Source organism: Osmerus mordax, chromosome 1, assembly GCF_038355195.1.
Source record: "Osmerus mordax isolate fOsmMor3 chromosome 1, fOsmMor3.pri, whole genome shotgun sequence".
In the NCBI taxonomy this organism is placed as follows: domain Eukaryota; kingdom Metazoa; phylum Chordata; class Actinopteri; order Osmeriformes; family Osmeridae; genus Osmerus; species Osmerus mordax.
The window spans coordinates 14,805,559-14,824,399 of record NC_090050.1 but is presented as its reverse complement, the minus strand read 5'-3'; the positions used below and the strand labels follow the sequence as shown (position 1 = coordinate 14,824,399).

Sequence of the window (18,841 nt, the reverse complement as noted above, 5' to 3'; positions counted from 1 at the left end):
GTTGTTTGCTGAATTATGAATGGGTATAATTAAAATCCTGTGGCTCTTATTATGAATGATTAACTATGTTGTTTCATTGTTTGTCATTTGCCTCCTGACTCCTCATTAATTAAGAGGGAAAGAGATGCATTTTGTACCTGTCTAAAGTGTGCTGAGACACAATCACACAGTAAGGGCTATATCTGAGACTATGGCGTATACTCTATATGTAGGTATTGTACTATATCTGTAGGTATTGTACTATATGTTCCCATGTAGATTGAGAGCACCCTGAGCCTCTCATTTGAAAGAGTATGTTTGTGTCTTGGCTTAGGTGTGTACTTTATGCATTTGCATGTTTCAGTGTAGGTTTAGATGTCAAAATATGTACAGAAGAGATAAGATGTACTCTTATGTGGATGTGTTTGTTTTCCATCAAACACACTTTTATGAGTGTTTACTCACTGCATGTCCCCCGTGTCTGTTTGTGTGTATCCGTGTGTGTGTGTGTGTGTCTGTGTGTGTGTGTGTGTGTGTGTGCTCCTCAGCAGCAGGTGTCGGCCCAGCAGTTGGCCTTCCAACAGCAGCTCCTCCAGGTCCAGCAGCTCCAGCAGCAACACCTGCTCAACCTCCAGAGACAGGGCCTGCTCTCGTTCCAGCCTGGCCAGACCGCCCTGCCCCTGCACTCGCTCACCCAGGGTCAGTAGCCCGCAACACGCCTCCACACTGTGGTCCTAACTACTAAACGTACACTGAAGATACACGCACACATGCACTAGTTCTCGTCTCGTTGACGTGTATTGGACATTCAGGATTTTTTACAGTACACTGCTCGCTAGCCAAGCGCTTGTTCTTTCTCTCTAACCGATGGGGCTTTGTACTGTGTCCGTCAGTGCCAGACTACTTCATGTGACCAGTTGCCATATCTCGGCTATATGGAAGACTAGTTCTATTGTTACTCAACTGCCACTAAACTTCTCATTGTGAAATCAGTCTTAACGCTGCTGGTGAGTCAATACCTGTTTGGTCAGGAAGTTTATGTCTTTATTTGTTTTTTAATATTTTCTTAGGGTAGGGCCCCATGACAAAGACTCCTTCATACTTTGGAACATGACATCAACCATTCATTCCAAGCTCTAAGACAAACAGTTTTGAAAAAACAAGATAAGAGTGATAAAAGGAGAGAGCCGTGGGGAGCTTAGGTAATGGGCAAACAAAAACAGGGTTTGTACAGTCATGTTTTTGTTTGGTCTGTGTATGGAATCACTCATCCACTGGCAGACGATCGCCATAGGCACAGGCGTGGAAGGTTGCTGTGCTGTTAGTGTAAGTCGCTGAATTACCTTATGTCAGATATCTTGCAAACACACACACCCTCTGAGTAAAGCATTACAACAGTAATATGGCAGCTTAGTGTACTTTACTGAATTGCACAACAGTTCCCGAACATCCTGTTTACACATGATTACTTACTGTCATAAAATAAACAGAGGTGTTTCACCCAATCACATTACAGACAGTTAGATCATTTATTTTAACAGTGATTATACAGGATTATAGAGTGGCATGCAGGTACTCTTTCCCTTTAGCATTAGTCATCAAAATGTGTGGGCATGGCACAGATTTGGTTAGTTTGAGTTTTACCCGGCGGAAGCTAGATAGGCTGCCCTTGAAAACCACTGGTGGTCGACACTGTGTTCTAAAACAGCTGTTAAAACACTTACCATCAGGCTGACTTTCCCTTCCTATTTTACACATTTTCTGCTTGACTGTTTGAAGTTATTGATGACCTTTCTGTTTTCCACATCACTAAACGCGTTCATGCATCAGCAGCCCAGGCCTACAGAGTTGAGCCCCCATCTCCAGTGTTCAGCCACCACTGTAGTTAACACTGCAACAAGAATGAGGAGCCGTTGTGCTCTATTAGGGCCTGGGGTGATGAATAAGAATGAGGCACGGGATCAGATAGAGAATTCTCTTGACATATTCGAAAATGTTACCATTCCAAAAAGGGATCTGTCCATTATATATTGTAGGTTTATATGCTGTAGCAATGAGGGTCTTAACAGCACAACCTGAGAATGAGGCTGTGTGCAGTGTGCTCAAAATTAATACATTGATAACAACACAACAATAATAATATATTTTTAAGTCAAATGTCTAGATCCTGACAGTGCTTTTAAAAATGTGCATAAAATATAGACTTGATAACTCACAATGAGTTATCATTACCAAAATGTGATAAGAGTAATTGAGTATAGACTTTGAGAGTGCTATTTGGGCAGAGAACAAATGCTCTCTTTATCTGGACTTTAATTTGTTTCTCTTGCGGTAAATTCTCTGGACATTAATGTTCAAAGTCTTGGAAGCGGTCAGACAGTATCTGTTATAAATTACAACAATGTGTTGGGGAGGATATAAGTCCCATAAATATGAATTTGATCCAGCACCCCCCTCCCCTCCCCTCTAAAAAATCCTCTCCTCTTGACCTGTTCACGGTGAGAGAGGCGGCAGTGTTCGCTCTGCTCCACTCTCCCAGGTGCAGCTGCCAGGTGTGTGTGTGTGTGTGCATCACAGCTCGCCCCTTTCTGTGCCTGTCCTGATTGGCTAAAGTGTGCTGAGTGGCCCTGTGGCCTCCCATGCAGTGGTGTAACAGACTGAGTTCTCTCCGCTGGAGAACATCAGTTAAGTTGTCCAGGACAGGCCAACGGGACAGTGACAAGACAAATTTGTTGGTAATATAAAAGCAAAGAATGTGGCTAGGCATGAAGCCTTCCCTGAGCAATGGCACATCAGGGACAGCGGTGGGTAATATGCCCGCCATGTCAGTGATTGATTGGTCCAGCAGCATGCCACTGGTAATAGTTCCTGCAGCATTAGGAAGGAACATATTTTAGGCCTAAGGGGTGCAGTGATTACAGGAACATAAACAGGGGTGCACCTAAGGTCCGTGCCTGATGGAACAATAAACTAATAGTGGTGTCACCGTCCCCCCATGGCACTGGCTCAGTGTGTGAGAAGTAACAGCAGAGTTTAAAAAGCCAGGAGCACAGGGGCTATTTTTTATTCGGTGGATGATAGCCTGCAACTGATGTCATTATGAACCCTAAATCAACTTTCTGCTTGCTTGAACATGGTCACTTGGGTACAGAGGGACAAGGACAGGAAAAGGTTGAAGAGCTCGGCCTGTCTGGGTGCCAGAGCTACCTGCAGAGGTAAAATTGAGTTGGGAGGCCAGTGATCAATCAACTGTCCCAACAACATACATTTTTTAAAGTGCTTGTCTTTATATCTGACCCATAATGAGTGGAATAGTTGTGGTGAAAAATGAAACAGGAAAGATAAACCAATCTAGCATATAAAGAATAGACAAACTGTGGATGAAAAAAAAAGATTTACAAATCAATGTTATTATGTCCACCACTGTAATCCTGCGAGGTCCTGTGTGGTTGTACAACACTAGGGAATGCTAGGGAAAACAGCTTTTTTTAAAATTGTTTACAGTAATTCTATTTGAAATTAGAGTTCCTGTAATGTAACATTTTCTTTCCATTCATCATTCATGTGTGATTATGGCTGGATCACATGAGGACAGTGTGGTAAAGCCTAGAGGGATGAGAGAGAAGTAAGGGGGTACATAGAGGAAGAGACAGGTTGGTCCCAGTCCGTTACCCCTCTCATCAGACGAGTCTATCCTCTGTGGTTTCATCTGAGTAAACAGTGGCGTTGGGGTCACCGGGACTGCTGGGTAATTGAGGGAGTGTGGGCCGCCCTGTCAAGCACACAGGCTAAAAATACATTGGCCACTGTCACTGGGCACCAAGTGAGGAGAAAATGATTGTTCCCACTGTCGAAGCACAGGACACTCTTCACCAGTGACCTTCCCCTTCCAGCCCGACCATGGAAACTGGCGCCCCAAGGCTCCGTCGCACCACTCAAACAACAATAGAAGTTTAATATTACAACTGTTAAGCAACTGTTCGGCAAGCAAATGGGGGATTATCATGCTTCAGTCCAAAGAGAAACATTTGGCATGTTTGGTCAGTCGTGTCCTTTGATGAAGGTACATGTTGGCATGAGAGAGAATACAGACAGGCAGGGCGAAGGAGGAGAGGCAGCAACACTGGAATATAAGAATGAGGAAAGACGCTCCTTGGAACGTGGAAAGGTTATTGATTTGTCCTGCAATCATTTCCTGCTCTTTGATATGCAAACGATCTAGTGTGAATTTACAGCAATCCTATCAGAGTCATTTCACAGTTCTTAGCCCCTCCGTCTCTCCAGAGTCCTTCGCCTCATTAGGCCAATGTTCTCCATTACGAGCATAATTAAAATCTTTAGTAGCTTATCAAATTAAAAATATTTTTGCTGATCGTATTGAGATCTTTACCTCACAGTTATTTTCCACAACAGGAATAAATGAACACTAAGCATTTTGCACAATGTGCTACGATCTGCTGCTTGAAAGGACCACTTCTGGTATCTATAGAGCCGGCGATTAGAAAAGGGGGGAAAATCCAGTGAATATAAACCCACAAAGATAAGCATGTGCAAATCATCTTTCATTTGCCACTGCTCATTTTGAGAATGGATTTAATTAATTGTAATGTTAAACGAGTGGTCTTGCCCATAGCTCTGTGGTTTAATTCCCTGCTCATCCAAAGGCTTCTTTCACCATAGCTAAAACATGTGGCTTATTTAAGGACAGATCTGAATACCCAATACAAATTTGCACACATTCCCATATTGGATCTTTCAATATGCTATTAGAAATATGGGTTAGCCAAATACATTTTGACTGACAATTCAAATAGCCAAAGAACATAGCCCTGTGGGCTGAATCTTCTTTTCCTTATCAGCTTTTGCCTCATTTATGTCAAATGAAAGCAGGCTTCTCCTGCATGGTTACAGACTCCATACAGATGGACACATTCACATATACATTGTGTGCAAACAAAGGCTCGGTTCTCTCAGACATGGGACGTGGGGTGTACAAACAGCGCATTCTCCTTCCTCATCCCCAACCCGGCTCAGGGTGTCAGTATGCCTGTCACTCACAAACAGAGAGAACATGCTCTGTGGATGGGTTTGCAACAGAAGAAAATGTCTTCTGTCTTCAAGGGATTTTTTTTGTTCAAAGGCAGTGTGAGCTACAGTGTGCTTGACTTGTTAAATAAGGTTTAAGTCTTCTGTGTCAATTGGAGGCGGTGCAGAGCTTTAAGTATTTTGCACATTAATGCGCTTTTGAGAATATTACCCCAGGGTTCTGTTTCTTGAGGAGGTGGGGTAGCGTGTTTTTGTAGTGTTGTTATTGTAAACTTTTGGTGCGTGTGTTCTCCCTCTCTGTTGTTAGAGAAAATGATGGTGATTATTCAGATTTCATGCCTTGTCTGGATGTTAATTATTTACTGTGGGCATGAAATGTGTGTGAATGCCAGGGATTTGTGTATACAAACACGCTTCAGATCACAAGGAGAAGCAGGGGGAGGGGGTTTGGGGCAAGTGCTCTCAGTGCATTACCCTGTAGTGAAATCTTTTCCAATTAATACACTGCTTTGTTTACAGACCCTTTGATTTAATTATGCGACGAAGAGAGTTGGATTAGCTGTTAATTGATTTAATTATCCAATTTGTTTGTTTCAGGCATGATTCCAGCAGAGCTGCAGCAGCTGTGGAAGGAGGTGACAAACACTCACGTTAAGGAGGAGAACAACATCAGCAACAACGGCCACCGCGGCCTCGACCTGTCGTCCCCGGCGCCGCCGAAGAACCCTCTGCTCAGCCAGCATGTCTCCACCAACGGCCATTACATGAACCACAAGCGAGAATCGTGAGTCCCTCCCCGACTGCTCCTGTGTTTAGCCTGCCCGGCAGCCAACAGTTAGACAGTAGGACACTGGGCACAATGACCCTCTACTGGACTGATAGGGCCTGACTATATGGTTCCAATGATCATAGGGTACCAGTGAATGTGTCCAGTAAAAGGAGATTGTGTCACTCTAATCTCACCCCATGTTTTACAACTGGAGTACAAGTTAGGTCAACACTAATGTTACATTAACTACCATGGCAATACCTATAGCAACAACATCGGCGTTGCATATCACCTGCTATGTCGTTGCATTACGATTTAGAAGGTTATAACACAAATTAAACTTGGTATGGGAGCGGTTGGGTTTTCCTGAGGTAAGTGGATGTTAACATTGATCTTATTTTAGTAAGACAGCCTTCCATTGCCCTTTCACAACATCCCCCTACGATGTGCACCCCTCCCCCATACCGTGCCTCCTGACACTTGTAATAACCATACCACTAACCACACCATTTAATTGCATTGCAATTCATCTGAATATAATTTTTTTTACACCCTAGTTATATTGGTAGTTAATAACCTTAATATTAAGTGTTTCCTAATTTATTTATTTTTCTAAACTCCAAGTTGAACTCAGGTGTGGCATGCTCTATAATGTCATCTTTGACTAAAGCAAACAGGAGGCCTACATATTCCCATTTAAAAGTACAATTCCTTGAAGGGGCAGAGTTGATGGACATGTTCCCATAGGGATTTGCCTATAGATGAATATTAATTTGTAGTTTGTAAGTACCTTACTATTTTCATTAAGACACAAGCTTGTTCTGTGTGTCTGACGTCAGCTGGGGATTGAAGTGAAACACCTGGGAACGAGGGAGTGATTTGGAAAAACGATTGCAGTAATGGAAATGGGATCACCACACTATTAATTATGGGGTCAAAGGTAGTATTATTTCAGTTGTTCTTAGGAAACTACAGATGTGGCTTTAGCTCCATTTCCTTAAATAAAATGAAAATTACACACGTCTTTGCAACAACAGATAAACACACACCTCACAACCTTCTCCCTCTCAGCATAATACCAGACCAACATTTTCACTATTTAAAAGAGATTTAACCAAAGCCACATCTTCCACAAAACCAAGCAAAATCTATATAATTGTCTATATTAGAGAACTAAAACAAAATAGTGCTTTACCTGGAACACGCCTAACAGGAAGAGCTTTAGACATACAAAATCCAGTGTTACAACACTGATATTTGAAGACAAACTTCTTGAAATGCAAGCTAGATAAAGAATGTTTTGCTGAAATCTCTTGACACAATAATTGCAGGTTTACTCCCCGAGCCACGTCTGTGTCTTATAGGAAGGAATAATTTGGCATCCAATACGTTTACTTGTTTTCTTGCACCAAGGTATGATCTGTGAACTCCTAGTTAGGAGCCTCCAGGCGCCATGAGCTCACTGCATAACATCTGACTTGTGTTTCAGTGATCAAAATCAATGTGTCATTATGAAAGCAGTGCAGATGAAAACACATTTAGCACGTTGAAGCGGCAGGCCTTGGGAGGTGAATTGGGGTTCACACGGGCTCCTAGTAGGGAAATGTGGGCCAGCCTGGAGGACATGACTGATGACTCACACTGCATCAGCTCAGTCAGAGAGGGAGAACTGGGGCTATCTAGAAGGAGGATTTGTTGCTAGTAGTGAGATACAACACCAGTATTTTGAAGGATACACAAACTATCATCAGTAGTGCACGCACACATACTCAGAAACACACACACACACAGCGATCTCCAGCCACACTACTCGCAACTCCCATCTGAGAGAGCCCACAGGCTCCGGTGCGCAGGCTTTGTGCTACGTGGCTGAAGACTAATCGGAGGGGAGGATATTGACACACTCGCTCCATCACACGTCCTCAGATGTGAACAAACAACAAGAGCATCAGTGGGAAGCGAGCAACAACAAGTCCCAGCTGAGGGCACCATGAAACATTGGAGAAGACGGGTGTGAGAGGCTGCCCCCGCCGCGGTGTGCTTCCTGTCAGAGATTAAAGAAGATGTCAACAGCAGTTTAACACACGCGTCAGTGAGGAAGGCAATCTGGGGTTGAATATTCACAGAGTATCTTAGATCTGTCAGAAAGCCAAGCAGGTGATTTCTCAGCTGCTCTGCCCGATGCGGTTATGGATGAGCAACGCAACATTCTCGAAGGGCAAAGGAAGAATAGATAACTGGTTCAGGATGCGTAGAAAACATTCCTTGTTAAGAACTCTATGGCGCTAATTTAGATTTTAACAACCAATAATCCTTTCTAGTGTTCATTTCCATGTGCCTAAATCATGGAACTATCAAGAGCATTATTCCTCTCGTTTGATGATGCAGACTCAATTCTAATCAGAATCCTTGGGAAAAAATATTATTAAGTATGATTATTCTATGAAAGGCTATGAGAGAAACGTCTGCGTTATAATCCTGGGATTTGAATAATCATGTTTGAGATAATGGGCTGGGCCGGGCTGGGCCAAGGCGTAAATAGAGAGCATCCACTCACCCTCCCAGTGCTGAACTTAATGAACTTTTAATTGATGCGGTTTTGCAAGTCCTTTTGTCATGCAACAGAAACAAGCCTTCTGCTGATGGACCCTGTTTTCCCGGCTGGCCTCAGATAGGTTTACAGCAGGCCCTAAGTACCATGTAGTTAGTTTCATGTGTCATATAAAATCTGCCCAGGCATAGCGACGCCTGCAACTAAAACCTTAAGTGCATCCACAGGCATCATTCGCAGGCTTTGCACTTCCGTCTTAAGGAAGGAGGAGAAATTCAATCACTGCCGGCCTGGCTGACACAGAGTAGAGACACACTCCTGCTTTTAGCTGCCTCAAAGAGCGCTCACTCACACAGTGGCAGGACAGACAGATCCTGTCTGTCTGAACACACCACAACGGCATACAGTCAGACAGACAGTCAGACAGACAGTCAGACAGACAGTCAGACAGACAGTCAGATCAGTTTTGTCTAAGCATGAATATGGAGGAAAGCAATCCCGTGTGAGCCAGGTCTTCTTTGTTCAATGATCTGCTTATTTAAATGAAATGTTTCCGATCTGTATCTGACATCAATTCCCATCACTGGGCTGTGCTGGTTTGGTGTGGGAGAGCATTGCATCCTCACAAAGCATTTGGCCCACTTACTTCCCAGCAACCATCAGTAACCACAGCTCAGGGACTTCAGCTCAGCAATCTGTTAAGGAGATAAATAATCTGATTTGGCACGACACTCCCCTCTCTCGCCCTTAATTTGTCTTACACCAGGAAAATTCTAATTAAATCATTTAGGGTAAACCCTTGAGTGGCAGCCAGAGGAGAGAAAGGAGTTGAGGTCTAGAGAGCGGAGTAAGGACACAGAGGAATAGACCGACATCGATACTCCTGATGAGAAGGATGATGTTGTGACTGGCCTCACAGACCAAGTCCAGACTGACCTCTCCCGCTGGTCATTCATCTTCTGTTGCAGACTACTAGAGTATCATCCCTCAGATCATGTTGTGTACGAGATGCACAGCATCTTGAGGAAGAATAGAGGCACGGTATCAGTCACACTTTCACGAGGTGAGCCTTCGCCTGCAGTGTGTCCGTGTGTACGAGTGAACATAGTGCAACACCTGGAAGCTCTGTACACATTCTGTCGAGGTATAGGCGTTTTTTGTTCCTTCTCCAAAGGAAGCAAATGACACAGTTTCCCTCATTGCTGCTACAAGATCATTAGAGTTCTCTTCCCCCAGGCTGTCTGACAATAATAGCATCCTAAAAGACCTGCCCAGGGTGCCAGTCAAATTTAACTCTGCAAGAAGATCTGTGGAGCTGAATGAGAATGAGGTCACAATGGGGAGAACACCCCCTGAATCTGACACTTTTCAACTATTTCACTAATGTAGCTCATTCAGTGTCAATTCTGTCATTTAACACTGTTTAGTCATCTGCTGTTTAAAAGGACACTCCTGGTGCTGGCCCTTCAGAGAGCGTTTGGCTCACTGAGTTCCAGCATACTCCACAATTCAATATCTTATTAATACAGAATTAACAGACAGGCCTGCTCAGAAAATAATTTAAAAAGGATCTCTTTAAATTAAAAAATCCAGCGCTACATTCACCAGTCCACACATTGCCTTGTTAAAAACTCATTATAATAGATCTTCTACCATCTATTTATTAGCTGTATCAAAACAGAGGTTTTAATGCGTATGCATTATTCATAATTGAATTCAAAAAATATTTCTGACCTGACAAAAAAAAACTGCTAACTACATTCATGAATGCTTGACTGCCTCTTAATTGCAATGCAATTATCACATGTTATGAACAATGTGAACTCTTAAGCAAGTAATTATAACACAAGAAAACCTGTGACGACCCTTAAAATGTCCTACTTGAGGTACAGTTTTACTAACATCTTTACAAATGAGATTTTAATCTGAACATCTATTTAATCCCTCAAAATTGGCATAGCACGATTAGATTAATTTCCTTCTTCTAATTCCGTGAGATTTCTTCCTCTGTAATTCTAATTCAGATGGATGCTTGGAATTGGTTAAACGATGCCTTAACTAGAAGATTTTTTTACTGTCATCCAGACAGAAGAGTCAGAAAAAAAACACTGGAAGAATATCCATATTAATCAGCCTGTGGTGGCTAGAATGAATCCCTAATGATTGCAATGTGGGATTTGGTCTAATGAATCTCCTTGTCCTGTCCCTCTCAGGCTCCTGGAGAACAGGCCATTACATAAGCAGTCCTGGTACTGGGGGAGAGGAGTCAGCGATGTGCTGGAGAGAGAGAGAGAGAGAGAGAGAGAGAGAGAGAGAGAGAGAGAGAGGGGGAGAGAAAGAGGGAGAGGGGGAGAGAGAGAGAGAGAGGGGGAGAGAGAGAGGGAGAGAGAGAGAGAAAGAGAGAGAGAGAGAGAGAGAGAGAGAGAGAGAGAGAGAGAGAGAGAGGGGGAGAGAGAGAGAGAGAGGGGGAGAGAGAGAGGGAGAGGGGGAGAGGGCAGAAGCCCAGGTGGTAGCGATATAGGCCAGTCCCCCAGGCTCTTGTAGCTGAGAGTTGTGTGGCTTGTATAGTGCCTGTGTCCATATGGCCGGCTGTCTCCCTCTCCAACAGACACCATCCACACGCAGGCCTCTGCACACCACTGGTTGGGGTTTACTCATGGGATCCACATTGCTCACCATATGGAAGATCTTGTGGAGTTTGTTTTGTGGAGACTGTCCTGGTATTTAGACTGATGTTGTGAGCCTCTAAGCCTTCCTTTAGATGGCGTGGGCTGGCTCCTGCTAACACTGGTCTGTCAGTACATAAATTGGTAACAGGCGGTGGTGTTTACTATTTGTGCTCAATGGGGGCTGGCAGATGGATTTGGAGGCTTCCTGTTGTGGGTCTGGGCCGGTCCTCCAGGTGGGTTGTGTGATATGGTTCAGTGGTCAGGGCAGGGGAGCCTGCCACAGTGGGAACCTTCGGCTGCCTGGATCAAAGTGGCCCGCTACTCGGATCACTGGCACTAAATAATTACATATTGATTGGGTCCCTTTAACACCAGGGCTAGCCCAATCAGAGTCACCAGCTCCCACAGGAGAGGAGGCTATGATCACACAGCTACACGGATTTCACACTGTCCAAAGTTCAAAGGTCAAGACGAACCCAGTATTTTCTAGTAAAGACGAAAACAGAAACGCAAGAATTTAAGACAAATCCGCCAACAAACACATCTTATTTCACTTATGTTTATTTTGGACTGAATAACTAAATATAGGCACCAATCTTAGAGCTTATTTGTAGCATGTGTTATATGATGTGTTTTTAAGTTGCATTCACAGTGAAGATATGAATCAAGAGCTATTAACATGTCTCTCTCTGTCCCCTTATCTCTCCAGATCCACACTCGATGACCATTCTCCCCACAGCCACCCTCTCTATGGCCATGGAGTGTGCAAGTGGCCCGGCTGTGAGGCGGTGTTCGATGACTTTCAATCATTCCTCAAGTAAGTTCCATTTCCCTCAGAGCAGACCTGTTTGTTTCTTTTAGCCTCTCCGATATCCTCTTTGGATCCCCTCCAGTCCCTCTTTCCTTCAGGTCGATTAGAGTCCTTCTTCTTCCATCCGTCTCAGAGGCACTACAGGTGCGCCCAGTTGTTTTCCGTGAGTGTGGGTGCTGTCTGTAGGGTCCGCAGTGTGGGATGGGGCCTCTTTACCAGGGTGCTGGGATGGGGCCTCCTCTGGGAACTGCAGGGGCTTCTAATTCATGTGATAAGTGTCATCCCCATGGTGATTGTGGACGTTTTTCCCAAACAAACACCAGGAGGATGTTTATCTGTGGCAGCCGACACTCTGGGCGCTCCGCATGTTTGCCCTTGTCACTGGTCAGGGGATTGGTGTGTGTGCCTTAGCTTGCCTCTCTCAGCTCTTTCTGTCTTCCTCAGCCTCACTTGTCTGTTTGTCTTCTCTCTGAGCTTGTCTATCTGTTTTCTTGTCTTTTTTTGTTTGTACAACTTTTGTTTGAAGGGACACTAGGATGCAGAAAAAAAGCCCACATTTACTTCACATTGAAAGCAACAGTTTAGGTCATTTTAAGACCTATTCCCTCCTCACTCTTCAGTCAAAACTAGCCTGTGTATTTATCAAGATCAGTCCAACGCCTTTTCCATTTGACTGTCTGTGACCCAGCTCAGGTTCCTCTGCATCCTGTCCAGGCTGACAGGGGACTGTTGTCCTGTAGGATCTGTCTGAGCCAACCCTGCTTTACTAATCAACCTTGTGTGCAGTGTTCTCTGGGTAATCCAACACATAACCGCGGCATTGCTACGGAGAGGATGAAAACATCTGTGGTGTGGCAGCAGATCAATGGTTCTCTGTCATCCTGGATTAGTCGCACTTTACAGAAGATATGACACAATTCCATTATCCTGGGCCCAAACTAAAACAAGTGCTCCATGCGCACAGTCTCTCACACACACAGAAAAGATAGATGAAGACAAAACTTCACAAGCTGTTCACTTTCAGCATTCTCTTTGTCGTTTCAAATTCGTTATACATTAGCGAAAAGAGCATCGTGTTTACTGCACTGATTCTCGGATTTGGATAATGATATTAGTGACAGTACTTTGATTTAAGATATTGTTTTGTTGTATTTTGGTATTTTGATACAGTACTCATTTCCACCAAGCTCTCTTGACTTCACATCAATAATGAGCAAACAGATGCTCCTTTTTTCTCTCACATTTTCGCTTAGGGAGTGTCCCTTTCAATCCATCACTATTTATTGTATTCTGACATTGCCTCACCCTTTGTTTATAGAAGTGAGAGGAATTAAATTCCTTACACCCGGTAAAGCTTTCCCTCCAAAAAGTCTCTAAGTGCACTCTGCTATGTTTTTACAAGTGTTTTTATCATGGCAACATCTTATTTACTTTAGTTGCCTGCCTAAACTGCTTGGAACATGTTAAGAAAACATTAGGAGAAAGACTCCACAAAGCCGCCTTTGTTTAAGAGCGGGCAAAAGTGCGAGCAGCTCACCAAGGTGTTAACTCTCAAACCCTTAAGCACTTCCACATGGAACACAAAAACGGATTCTTCAGTCCTTCAATAAGAATCACAAATAAAAACAAGGAATCCATTAGGCGTATGTTAAATGTTCATTTTTAGGATGAACGTGAGGTAGATGTGGTGAACATGAGGGAGAGGAGACAGCAGAGAAGGTGTGTGAAGCCAGTAAAACACTGAGTACTGTGTACCAGAGAGAGATAAGTGAGGAGCACTCTAACGTCGACCAGATTTCAGCTCTGCATGCCAACAGTAACAACTAACGTAGGACTGAAATGTTGTTTTTAACTGTGCGCATATTTATTCTATCTTTTAAAGAAAACATGACATACCTACATGCACTATCTTGATAAATAAAAAGGAGCAAATCCTATTCCTGTGTTGAGGCGGGTACTGAGAGGGTGGAGCGACGTATCAAAACCAGGTCTCTTTATAGGGGTCAGGACCCCTCTTCAGTTCAAAGGTCAAAGCCAGTGAAACACTGCACTGCCCTCTAGTGCTATACCAGGCTCTCCTACCTGAAGGTTTTCTGAGAACTGACTCCTTTCATAATATTTTAAATATAAACTTGGTTTCCAAGCTGTGTGTGTCTGTGTGTGCATGCCCGCTTAGTAATTAAATGGTTTAACGCACCAACTATGCACCGCCACAGAATGTAGTTAAAGCTAGTTGTATAATTGACAAACCCATCAGATGCAGCTCTATTGAATAATGTTTTTTGCAGCAAAATCAAATGCTGTAAAAAATATCTTTTATAAATGTTTATATTTCGTACAACAAAAAATTATGACAGAAGATATTCCCAAATCAGTATCTACAGTATGTACAATAGGGTTGGTAAAGGGCGGGTGTATGTAATTAAAAACTGAAATAACGGAAGCCACTAAATGAAATGTAAAAAGCTGACTGTTTTAGGAATGTCTATTAAACTTATTTTATTATGACAATTTACATTAGAGCCTGTCATCCTGCCAGAAAGCTTTTAGAATCTGCTTCATTTGAAGTCCAGAAAGTGACACATGCCAACGTTCATAGTCTCTCTGGATGTCAATCCCCCTACCCCAAGCTCCCGTGTCCAGACACTCTTCTCAGGGCTGCATTAGGGGCTATTTGAATATTTCATTTCCTATTAATTATGCACTGTGACTCCATGTCATTAGAAGAAAAAAGTCTCATGTAACAAAGGATGAAAGGAAGCCAGGCGCTTGGCTTCCGTGAACAGAGGAATTCCAAAGCTCATCACGTAGGCACTATTGAAAATGCAGTCTATGTTGGTTAAATAGAAGTTGAAATGTCTTTACCTATTATTTTTTTCTTTTAAATTTGGTAAGATGTTTGGAAATGTTTACCCATTTCATTTTCCATCCTACTTAATTAAATTGCCTTTTATTCTATTCAGATAAATGTGAGGCATAGAGTGGACAGAATAAATTTTTGCTGGATTATCGTCCACGCTCTGCTCCGATATGCCTTTTAAAATGTGTCTTTATGTAAAAATTATGAACTTCAACCACTGTATGTACGTCGCAGATGGTTTCAGAAATGTATTTTAATAAATTGAAATTGCAGGACGATGAAAAAAAGGCCCTTTCTTTTACATAAAGATTTGAACCATTCTATACCTCATCTGAACATCACATTTTCACTTTCAAGCACTATCAATTTTCCATCCCTTCTCGAATGTCCGTTTTTTGTGTGTATGGTTGTTTTTTTAATGCACCAACGTGTTGTCTGTATGTTAAGCGATAGCCAGAGTGCTGGGGAGCCCTCAGATTTATTGGACCATCATATCAGCTGGGCTGTCCCTGCAGCTGCCCCGGTCAGGTCTGGCTACTTTTGATTTGCAGTAAATGACAGAAAAAGTGCATCTGAGACGGCAGGCACGTCGGGCACTATTCTTCCCTGCGCTGTCGCCACAGCGCGCACACAGGGACATGCCTAGTGACAGTGACCTACATGGTCACTGAAGATGTGATATAATTTATGATATATATAATATATTGGATCCATTAGTGAGCATAATGAAGTAGTGAAATGAAAGGGTATTTGTGAAATCAGTTCAAACATCCTGCTCGGATTATGATTAAATGATTAATGAAATGCCCCTGCATAAGCATTTTCAAACAGTAATTCATGCGCAGGCTGATAAAAATCCTCCAATCATATTTCCTTCACTCGTGAACCTTATCTCTAACATTTTATATAAATCACGAAAAAAACCTGTCTGCTGCCGGGCGAGCTACTTATTTAGATTAGTTAGAAACGGGCAGGAAAAGAGAACATCTTTGCAGTATAAAATAATCATGCATAATTATATTCATAATTCAAGTTTGTGACAGATTCCATCTCTCTTCTCCTTGTTGTCCTTTGCCTTTCCTTCTGGCTTCATTTGACTTCTCTTAATCTTGATGACATAATTATCTGAAAAAGCCACCAAAATAAGGAGTATCTCCAGACCAGAGAGGGTAGTACCATCTCTGAAAAGAGAATCTGGTGGAGCACTGCATAATTTAACAAACGAATCCAACCTGAAACTCATTTCTCTTATCTATCAACTTAAGTTTGAGCAGATATCCCAACTCATTAAATATGGATTTCATTCATCTTTGCTGAAAGAAGTATATCTTTTCACATTATGCATGTACTATTCTGGTAGTTTTATATTTGGTATCTGCACAGTATTTACCTGTTCTGATCTCAGCCTGTGTACAGTACACCACCCCCTCACATTGTTTTCCCAATACCCAAACAGGGGGATTACTACATACAGTACAGTAATGTAATCAAATATCATGTTTGATTCAAAAGAGGCTACAGTAAAACATTCAAACAAACTATGCTCACATATTTCTCTCCTATTCTCTGTTCTCCAGGCATCTTAACAATGAACACGCCCTAGACGACAGGAGCACAGCCCAGTGTCGAGTGCAGATGCAGGTCGTACAACAGTTGGAGCTGCAGGTATTGTCTCCCCGTTGGTTTTCCCACAAATATTTGTACCTCTTCTTCTTCTCCCCTTCCTATGGCTGCTGCCCCCAGCCTGTCTCCTAGGGATGTGACATGTTCCCAGGCATGGAGGGGGGTGGAAGAATGAAATTATTTTGTACATTTGTGAGTAACCAGTCATTAAAAATGTGTTATGTATGCATGACAGCCAGGCAAAGATATATGAAGGGCCTGAGGCTAAGTAGGGAAGATAATTACATTTTGAATTTTACTGGGTTTTAAAGTTATTTATGACTTTTAACTGTTTGGCACTAACAATAAAACACTTGGTGAGAAGCTTAGGCTGATGCTACGCTGGGTGCCCTCAATGTCAGCTTGCTTTATTGAACGTAAAAGGTTAAGATGGTGAACTGCACAATTCAGAGATTCTCTTTTTTCATAAATATTGGTTATCAGTTTTTTTTTGTTAACGCAATCCCCTGAGTGGATTGATGGGCACTTCCCTTTGACGGACCCTGAAAATATGCGTATGTACATTAAGTATGCACTTATGGAGAAAGGCATTCCTCCCGGTGGTTCCATTAGTGTGGATGAGTGAGGACCAGTGAAGTGGTTAGTTTTGTACCCTTCTCACCAGTGGGCACAATAAGCATGAACATTTTAATAACTATGCTTGAGTCAGGTGTCTGAGGCAGGTTTGGCAAATGTTGTAGTTTTTTTTGGCAAAAGCACTTTTTTCTGTATTAAACATGTATTCTGATTACAGTGCACACAGCAGTCATCAAGTTATAGTTTATGGTTTACCAAGATCACAATAAAACCATGATTCACTTATTTGTTTCTCAAAACAATGACATTACAAGTTCAATTCCCTGAACATCGAAACATGCTACAGTCCTGTTATTCCCACTCTGCTTGTATGTCACTGGATCAACAGAGTGAGAGTTAATCAGACACATCCTTCAATCTCCACGATGCAAGCTGGCAGCTAGGACAGAGGAGAGTTAGGGACAGGTAGGGAAGGGGTTGTTTTGAACTGAACGAGGATTGTACTGGATGAACATCGGTACCATCACAGAACTGAATTTGTTGTACTGTAGCATGAACGTGCAGTGCATGTAACAAATAAAAGAGATCCTGGGTGGATGTGATGAAAGAAAACATGTACGAAAACCAAATGCATTGTATAACAGAGATAGATTTTCCTTCATGAAGGTTTTAATGCCTTTTCCCCCTCATTGCAGCTAGCGAAAGACAAAGAGCGTCTTCAAGCCATGATGACGCATCTCCATGTCAAATCCACAGAGCCCAAAGCCAACCCACAGCCAGTGAGTAGCACTTCCGTCATACTGTATGTCTTCCTCTTCTATCTCCCTCTTCATTCTCACGTCTAATTGACAGACACGTAGTGCAGTTATAAATGTATTTCTTCTTAACGTTGTATAATTTATCTGCTAAACAAAAGCAGCTGGTCATATGAAGAGAGCTGGAGATATTGTTTGGATCACATCTGTTGACATCTAAGATTCAATTTAGCTCTGGTGATGAACTCCCTGTACTCTCGGTAACAGCCCCTAGCCATGTGGCTGAACTTCTGTCTGGAAAGACAGCAAGCACATACTTGAGTGATACTGCATGCTAAAAGATACAGTAGACTTTGGCAACAGACATTTCTTTTGATTAAATTAATTATTTTGCCATATGTTAACCATCTTTATCACTCTTAATATGCAGAATGTCATGCCATTTGATTTATACTATTCAATATAAGATGCTACTGTAAATGTGTAGACTATTGACATACTGTACAACACTAAAATATCTGTGGTATTTTTCATGCTTAAGAAGGGATATGTTATAGTATAAAAGTGTGGCAGTTCATTTGTAGTGGTGCAGTTATTAGATCCATTGTACTGGAGGGCTGAGCTAAGGAAACACACACACATACGCACACAAAGAACCCACCATTTCTAAAGAGGTCTCTCCAAAAATGTTGTGCAGCCTCGATCATTTATTTACAGGCAGTCTGGGGCAATTGACGGGCAGAGCCCATGTGCACCACACAGAGAGCACAGCCAGTCAACAGAAAGCGCCTGGAGATGTCTAGCGACAATAGGCTGCCTGTTGGACTCTGTCACACACACTGATTGTGTAGATTAGACTGCAGAACGAGGGCCCGACACAGGGACATTTGTATATGAAAAGTGGTTGGGGTGGCAGATAGCATCTGAGTTCCCCACGTCTCCTCTCCCCAGGGCCTGTGAGAACGGTGGTGTCAGGGCTCAGTGTTAAAGCTCTCGGGGGGAAACCGGCCCTTTTTTTATTCAAATAAATACTCCAGTTCTCCGGCAGCGCTGCGCTGCACTCTGGTTGCTGCTATGATATGCTACGATGAATATGTGTGTCAGCTGCAGGGTCGGAGGGGGATTACACAGGCCAGGTTGTGTGGGCCACGTGGAGGGCCTCAGCATTACTGGAGATACCCATCCCAGGGACTGTTTATTGC

The 18,841-nt window shown here is 42.8% G+C and overlaps 1 protein-coding gene across 9 annotated transcripts in view; it reads left to right on the top strand.

Annotated features, from left to right (window-relative positions):
* foxp1b (forkhead box P1b) overlaps window positions 1-18,841 on the top strand; it is a 130,819-nt gene that overhangs the window by 98,917 nt on the left and 13,061 nt on the right. For 7 of the 9 annotated variants that reach the window (XM_067242024.1, XM_067241715.1, XM_067241784.1 and 4 more), the window contains 5 exons: window positions 528-678; window positions 5,623-5,809; window positions 11,724-11,831; window positions 16,263-16,350; window positions 17,580-17,663. In XM_067242024.1, coding sequence (XP_067098125.1) covers window positions 528-678; window positions 5,623-5,809; window positions 11,724-11,831; window positions 16,263-16,350; window positions 17,580-17,663 — 618 coding nt within the window. The remainder of the gene's footprint in view (window positions 1-527; window positions 679-5,622; window positions 5,810-11,723; window positions 11,832-16,262; window positions 16,351-17,579; window positions 17,664-18,841) is intronic. The other 2 variants (XM_067242106.1, XM_067241943.1) reach the window with 1 other exon arrangement.